The sequence below is a fragment of the Haemaphysalis longicornis genome, unplaced genomic scaffold (genome assembly GCF_048455015.1).
Source record: "Haemaphysalis longicornis isolate Haplotype H1 unplaced genomic scaffold, Haemaphysalis longicornis Haplotype H1 scaffold_1, whole genome shotgun sequence".
In the NCBI taxonomy this organism is placed as follows: Eukaryota; Metazoa; Arthropoda; class Arachnida; order Ixodida; family Ixodidae; genus Haemaphysalis; species Haemaphysalis longicornis.
Genome location: NW_027526203.1, coordinates 208,882,013 through 208,889,471, shown reverse-complemented (window position 1 = coordinate 208,889,471; position 7,459 = coordinate 208,882,013). Strand labels below are relative to the sequence as shown.

At 48.1% G+C, this 7,459-nt stretch overlaps 1 protein-coding gene across 1 annotated transcript; it reads left to right on the top strand.

Moving 5' to 3' along the window:
• Positions 1-844: 844 nt before the first annotated feature.
• LOC144168123 (uncharacterized) lies at positions 845-7,272 on the top strand. The gene is made up of 7 exons (XM_077697181.1): positions 845-910; positions 1,984-2,143; positions 2,549-2,683; positions 4,018-4,077; positions 6,344-6,412; positions 6,466-6,513; positions 6,596-7,272. Exons 2-7 carry the CDS (start codon positions 2,135-2,137, stop codon positions 6,698-6,700), a joined length of 426 nt encoding a protein of 141 aa, XP_077553307.1. The 5' UTR covers positions 845-910; positions 1,984-2,134; the 3' UTR covers positions 6,701-7,272.
• The last annotated feature ends 187 nt before the right edge of the window (positions 7,273-7,459 follow it).

The window sequence follows — 7,459 nt, the reverse complement described above, 5'->3', positions numbered from 1 at the left end:
AGGCGCGACCGGCGTGTGCGCGGACTGTTTCCGAAGGCAGAAAACACTTCGCGATTGCCTGCTTTATCAATTTCTAGCGAACAAACGCGCGGAATCTACAAATTCAGCTCAGCGATCGTCGTAGTTGAACATCTGCGTAGCCTGTTTCGATGCTTCCGCGCAGGTATTGCCATCTCTCGACCGGTCGGCGCACCGCCCGCCGCGCGCCGCGGGGGCCGGTCAGCGTATACGCTTGCATCGCGGCAGATATCTGATCGCCGCTTTTAAAATAAGCCCTGATAACAATCCCAAGCACAATTTTTCACCACACTAACACCTACTTTCTCGCATGTGGAACTTCATTTTAACGACCAGATTGATTCAGAAGAGCAGCGACAAGCGGTTGCTACCGTGGTCTGCGCCGGTTCGAGCCGCTGAGTGTCCGAGCTGGCAGGCGCGGCCGGCGTGTGCGCGAACTGTTTCCGAAGGCAGGAAACGCTTCACGATTGCCTGCTTCATCCATTTTTTGCGATTAAACGCGCGGAATCTACAAATTCAGCTCAGCGATAGTCGTAGTTGACCATGGAGCAAAAACGGTGGGCGGAGCGACGCCGACGACGCATCGCATGCACGCATCGGGTCATGTGTCTCAAATTCACGCGTACGACTAGTCGTGGTGACAGTCGTGACGATCAGTCGCATGCGAATCGCGTGTAGAAATCGTACATGTGTCCATCAGTGCTTTCACTTGCGTGCGGAAAGCAAGCCGAGTGGCGCGTTGTTTTGACACTCCGCTGAGCGATTGCCGCGTTGCTACAGTGCGCTCGAAATGGGTGGCTGCTGCGTGGTTACCGACTGTTTACGACGGCTATGGCTTCAAAACATCAGCCGTAAGGACTGGACACCCGGAAATCGTGCGGAGCTGTGCGAGGTGAGCATAGAGAAAGAAATCGCTATGAGGTGAGTGCGTAGCTGGGAAGCGATGTGTTGCGCAAAAGTTACTGAGTAAAATCGAGCGTGTGCGTGCGCTTGAAGCAAGACCCCGCGTGTATGAACTACCCCACGTACACACGCTTCCCAAAATCGAAAAAAAAAAGGGAATTCGCTGCACGCTTCCTGTTCTGGAACGATGTGTCGACACTGTCAGCGCGTTTTTTTTATTATTATTTTGCATGCTGACCATCTCTGAATGGCAGGAGTTTTACTTTTTAAAAGGTGCTGACTACAGTGACGGGGCCCGTCGCTTTAAAATCTGCACTACAGTGAAGGGGTCCCGTCACTTTAAAAGAATCGCTACAGTGACGGGGCCCCCTCAATATAACAAAAGCAAACCAGCCGATTAGCCGCCGTTATTCGTTCTCGGATTTGGTGTATTGTATTGGTTCTGCCGCTTACTACGGACGTTGTAATGCGTGGTTCGATTCGTACCGTTTTGTGTGTGTGTGGCCGTGTGGTTAGCGTTTTGTAACAGCAAAAGAATTGACGCGGTGAGAGCAGTCGGTCTTGGTTTTTACTCAAGCGGCCGAATTCCGCTCTCGCTCACGCTCACTGGAGCCAAGGCCGACGTAGCCATCGCCAGTTACGCCCGATCTCCTGTAATTATTACCAGTGATTAATAATTAACAGTGACTCTGACTAGTCAGTGAGTGGAAACGGTTTGGCCGGTTAGGTAAAAATCAAGACTGACTGCTCTCGCTGAAATATTGTGAAGCGGGCGTCAGGTGGCGGATTGGAGATCCGTTCGGATAGAGCTAGAGTTAGTCCGACCATCTGTAATTGTTAATAATGATTAGTAATTATCGCTGATTCTGGCTAGTCAGTGAGCGGTAGCGGTTTGGCCGGTTGGGTAAAAATCAAGAGAGACTGCTCTCAACGCGAGTTGTTTCCTCTGGACGGGGCCCCGCCACTGTAGTAAGTACCTTTTAAAAAGTGTGATATAAGCCCGTGACAAGCCATTTTTTGCGAGCTTGTCAATGCAAAACCTTCTGGCTGATTTATGCGCAGGAACACTTCCTTGAGTCCGACTTCGAGCTGCACAGGGCGGACGGCTGGAGGAAACTGAAGAGCACATCTGTGCCAACAGTGTTCCGATGGAAGCGCAAGCACACGAGAATAACGCAGGCTGTGGGTACGCGTACATCACCTTCGCAAGCACATGCCACAGGTATGCAGTGCGATACACAGCGGAAATGTGCATTTCTAGCCGAAAACGTATTTCAGACAGTGTACCATTCTTGCAGCACTACATGTACATCAATTTGAACAACCAGGTCCTCAGGTCAGTCTTAGCTTGCAAAAAAGCACTCGTGAGGTGGGAGGCCTTTGCTCACATATATATGTATCTAATCAGTAAGACTTGTTCACAGACTGAAAGGCCCTGGTTCAAACCACCTGATGGAGATGCGGTGGCCGAATCCTCAAACAGCTTTGCCAGTGGTGGCATGGTATGCCCAGTCCCATTTCGTTTTCCTCCTCCTGCTTTATTTCAGGGTCGCAGTGAAGGCCTGCTGCAAGTGGACCCTTGAAGTTTGTCGCATTTGTAAGCCGTTAATGCACTTTTTGCCCGCAGCTTGGTGAACAAATCCGTGCTCCACCGCGGGGTGCATTGCTGTGGCCCGAATCGCCTGACTTGGCCCCGAGTAGCAGCACACAAGGGGCACCTCAACCTGAACACCTGGTTGACCCGTCCGCCAGCCCTGTGATGGTGAGCCCAAAGTTTTCTTGTCACTTTTTGAAGCATCTGTGCAAGTAAAAACTGCAGCATTGTCTGCCAAGGCTGTCACGGTGCCCGGATTAGTACGAATTGGTAAAAGGGCATGTTTCGTAAAACTGTGCAACATTTGAGTCTTCTGGTCTTTGTTTGTAGTTGTATCCCACTTTTTCTTTTTGTTTCCCACAGAAAAGCACTTCTTTGTTTATGCTGTCTATGAGTGTGCACTTTCTTTGAGACACAACAAGTTTGCTGCTGTACGGTGTACATATGTTCTCCTTGATGCACAGTGGAGCAAGCTTGTGTCCTGTGTTTGCCTAAACTGGCTGGAGCGATTGCTGTGCCTGGGAAGAGCAAAGCCACTGCTTAATATTGTATGCGGGCTGTACGAGCGATACTGCTCTTGCGTATTTCTTCAAGCATATGACAAGCGGCAACCTATGTGCATGTCTCTACCGAAAGTAGAATGTTAAAGGTTGCGGTCAAGCAGGGGACATATGCCTAAGGGATCATGGAAGGAAGTGACATAAGGAGAGTACCATGCCCATCCTCTTAAAGTAACACATGTTCAAAGTGAATCTTCATAAATCAGTAGCTGTTATAAATGTATATATATTTTTAGTTTGGCTTTAGCATACTCGAGAAAAAGTAGCCCGGGTTCATTTTTTTCACTTCCTTCAAAATTGCTGGCTAAGTCTTGGTTTGCAGTTTATTTTTGGTTACGGTTTAGCACCAAAGGGACGTGAGCCCTGGTTGTGGGCAAAGTGAATTCGAAGTTGTTTTGGTGAGATCAGCCCTTCTGGCTCCACAGGTTGTCCGCCTTTCTGCTGTGATGTTCTCGTGTTTTTAAGCCCTGGTTGTCCATTAGTCCTCCCTCTCACATTCAGCTCTCTAGACAGCCCGTCTGCAGAGTGCTTCCACGTGCACTTACGTGTTTGAGTGTGCCTATGAGTGTGACGTTATCACATAACTACTCTGAGAAAAATGTGTAGTGTGAGATGAAGTTTGCTGCTAGAATTTAGCTGCAAAGTACGCATTATTTTGCTTTTAAATGATCCTTTGCAGGCAAGAGCAGCTGCGCTGAGCACACAGCAGGGAATACACAACAGACCAAACGTGGTATATGTTCACTGATTTTATTGTGTGCTTTTAAGACTTCTTTTCAGAGCTGCACAAGGCACCAGCACTTGTGAAATATTGTCAACTGTTCTGTGGCAGCAGCCAAGTGGTTTTCATCATAGTGTTCTGCTCTGTTTTCCGTGATGTTTCCTGTCTTTTTGTGTATGCGCATGACCTGTAAAGATGTACTTTTTTTGTGTGTGGCGCAGCGTACCGGTGTCACACTGCCCACACCACCATTGATGGAGGCTTGTTTCGACACTGATGGAGTAAGTACAAATGTATCACTTTATCATTGCTAACGAGGGCGTGGCATTAAATATATAAATTTTTAATCAAATTAACCTGCAAGAATTACTTCAATAATTGATCAGGTAATCCGATGATGGTGTTTTTTTGAACTATTGAAAAGGATACCTCGAGATGTCAAGTACAAAGCCGCTTTATTGTTTTCGATGAAAGTTGGAGGGAGAGAGAGAGTAAACGTATTTATTGCAAAAAGCAATGTGAAGGAGTCCCTTCAGCTTTCCCCACCTCAACAGCCCTTAACACCAGCAGGCACGGAGCATTGAGGTCGGAGGTGTAATATATTTTTATGCATGCATGTGGGTAATCATATCTGTGCAGGTGAGCTAATAAGACCCCAGCATGGTACAGATGTGGCAAAAAAACACATTGATGCGAAACAGTATACCTCCACCTGTCAAGCACATTTCCGTGGCGATGCCAGCAGAAAACTATCATCTGTACGAAGGTGGCCACATACTCACTGACAGCAGGCACATACCTACCCACGGGGACTGGCAGTAACAGTAAAGATTGCGGATGTGTAAGCTACCCCGAGTGCATAATTACGCAACAGCACAGAAATCATGCAGTGACGTCCCCACGCTTTGAAAGCTAAAAGGGGAGACCGGTGTAGCACCCCCTCCAGTGCCTTCCAGGCTACCTTGGGCAGAGCACAGGAAGGTGAAGCCAAAAGAACAACAACCTAGAGCAGTCATGGACGTTGTGCAGTAATAGAAAGTCTCGTTAGTAGTGCATGTCACTTGTCTCTGGTTTCACCCTTTGTAGAGCCAATTGTGAGAGTTCAAGTGACGTCGCATGAGTGACCATTGTGGGTATTGTTTACAGCTTCGCAGTCCAACCACCTTCACAGTGTGGATTGGATCCAAATTTTTTTTAGCTGGAACTAATCCTTGTAGACGTTGGCCTGGCACCTCTCTTCATTGTCCTTTCCGTGGTTTTATAAGAGTGGGTTGTTGCTGTATAAGCCAGTGGCCTGAGGCAATGCCCTCTGTGTACACAGAGTTTGGCTGGCTTACCCGCCGTGGTGGCTCAGTGGTTAAGGCGTTGCGCTGCTGAGCACGATGTCGCGGGTTCGATTCCCGGCCGCGGCGGCCGCTTTTCTGATGGAGGCGGCAAGCGAAATCGCCCGTGTGTACGAGATTTCGACGCACGTTGAAGCCCCCCAGGTGGTCAAAATTAATCCGGAGCCCTCCACTATGGCGCACCTCATCACCTGCGTTGCGTCAGCGCGTTAAACCCCACAATAAAACAATCAAGTTTGGCTGGCTAGATATCTGGTTTACTAGCTTACATTAGGTGAGCTGGTTAACGGGTTAAAATATGTTATTGTGACTAAGGCTATAATCAATTAACAAGAAGAGTAATCGATGAAGCAGCTACCCCTATTGGTAACGCATGTTTGCTTTTTGCGACTTCACAAAATGAGGTGTGTGTGAGCTGTGCCTTGAGGGTTAGCTGTGACCTCAAGGTTATTGGCGTGCTTCATTAGCTGCAACTGCCTTTTTGCAGAGGCTCCAGGGCCTGTCTGTGCACTTGATGGCCAGTTCACAAGCCATAGATGTCTCCACCAGCCCTGGCATGATATGCGTGCTGGTTTCGTTGCATATCGTAGAGTGGAATGCTGTGGTTAGCACAGTTCATGAGATTGGGCCTGCATCTGTTTTTATTGAGTCCCTGTGCTATGGTAGTAGGTGAGCTGGTAGCTTCGTGAAATTGAGAATCGCTGTGGCATAAAAGGCAGCTGAGGCACATAGGTAGTTGCACAGGCACACATCACTGTGCACAAGGGAGAGGAGTACGAAAAGGTGTGGTAATGACAAAGCTGCACTCCCGGATCTTGTGCAGAAGCATTTCTAGTGGTCATCTAGTGGATCCTATGACCAATATACTGCTGAAGTGCTACTTGAGTGCCAGTAGAGCTCTAAGTCTCTCAAAATGGTTGGGACTGTCGTTTGTGTGGTGTGCAGTCATCTTTAGTTCAGAGAATCTTCAGCCGCGGCTGTAGTTATGCAGGCCAGTGGATATGTGGATCACTTGGTGCTATTTTTAGCGAAATGAGTTTGTAACATTGTTTTGCAGCATTGTTTAGCACTGTTGATCTGCTGTCAGATGCATCATTGAGTGCAGAGGAGGTCATGACAGCTGGACTGCTAGAGCAAGGCAGTGATGAAGAGGATACCAGTCTGCTTCGTAATTGCGCAGCCTCCAAGGAAACACTCTTTGCAGGCTTCAAGGCATGCTGAAACACCCGTGACCACCTCGCTACCTGTGCGCACAGACATGGGCTCTGCCATGGTACATAGAAGGCACTTGTCTGTTGTACTCTTCTAAGCAGGATTTGTTTGCAGTGTGAAGCGGGCGAGGATCCGCAGCTGTCCACGTCCACCTTGTTGGAGGTGGGTTCTCACAGTGCTTGAAAGGTTCTTAGTTTGCTTGTTTACTGCAGAGCCTCTGAGCCATTATATTACTGCACTGCAGCCTGACACACATGGAACCTGGAGTGTGGGCGAGCCGGAAACCATGGACACCTCTCCCTCCGAGACAGATTTGGTATGTACACTGCTTATATTGAGCCGCACTTAACATAGCGCCAGGTGCCGCGTAGCCACGTACATTTACTGCACAATAAATACGTGCCAAGGTGGGGCACTTGCTTTAACGTGAACAAATGTTCGGTTCTTCCATCCTGCTGCTCAGTGTGGTTACAGAGAAGTAAAAGCATTGCACAGCCTTTGGTACAGTAAATATCCTGTGCTCCTGAACAGTGGGAGAGTAAGCGCAAAAAGCATGGCGACTTGCAAAAACAATGATTGTTAGTGCAGTCTGCTTGAAGCGAGAAAGTGCATGGTTGCATTTTGATTTTACCAATGGTGCATAAATTTCCCCACCTACTCCCAGTGCATCCTTGGAAAGTCGCTATAAACACAGGGCTTGATGCCCAACTTGCTTTGCCTCCTTCATAGGAAAAAGGCAGCCAAAAAATGCCCTGTGTCTGGTTGACATGCAGTATTTGCGGCAAAAATGTAAAGAAAACAGGCTCTCAGGATTAAGGATAGAAGTGCGTAAAAATGAAACCAGGGCCTCAGCTTTCTGTGAGCACTTTATGATGTGTTCCTGAGTGTCGCAAAAAGAGGAAGGGGAGTGACAGAGAAAGGGCTGCTTAAATTATTTATTCCCTGCCAAACACCATCATTGGTTGCCAAAGAACGGGCAATACTATTGTGGATCGTCTGATCTTTAAGTTAAAGCGGAAAGTTCATGAACCCTTAGTGTCAGTTTAAGGACCCTGCAGGTATACAGAGGGCAACACACTTGTCTATAGCACAGGTTTCATATTTAGAG

Excerpts from the sequence above, each read along its gene's own strand:
- LOC144168123 (XM_077697181.1), top strand. Across the intron at positions 4,078-6,343 it reads CTTGTTTCGACACTGATGGA|GCTTCAAGGCATGCTGAAAC; the intron begins GTAAGTACAAAT and ends CACTCTTTGCAG. Across the intron at positions 6,413-6,465 it reads CAGACATGGGCTCTGCCATG|TGTGAAGCGGGCGAGGATCC; the intron begins GTACATAGAAGG and ends ATTTGTTTGCAG.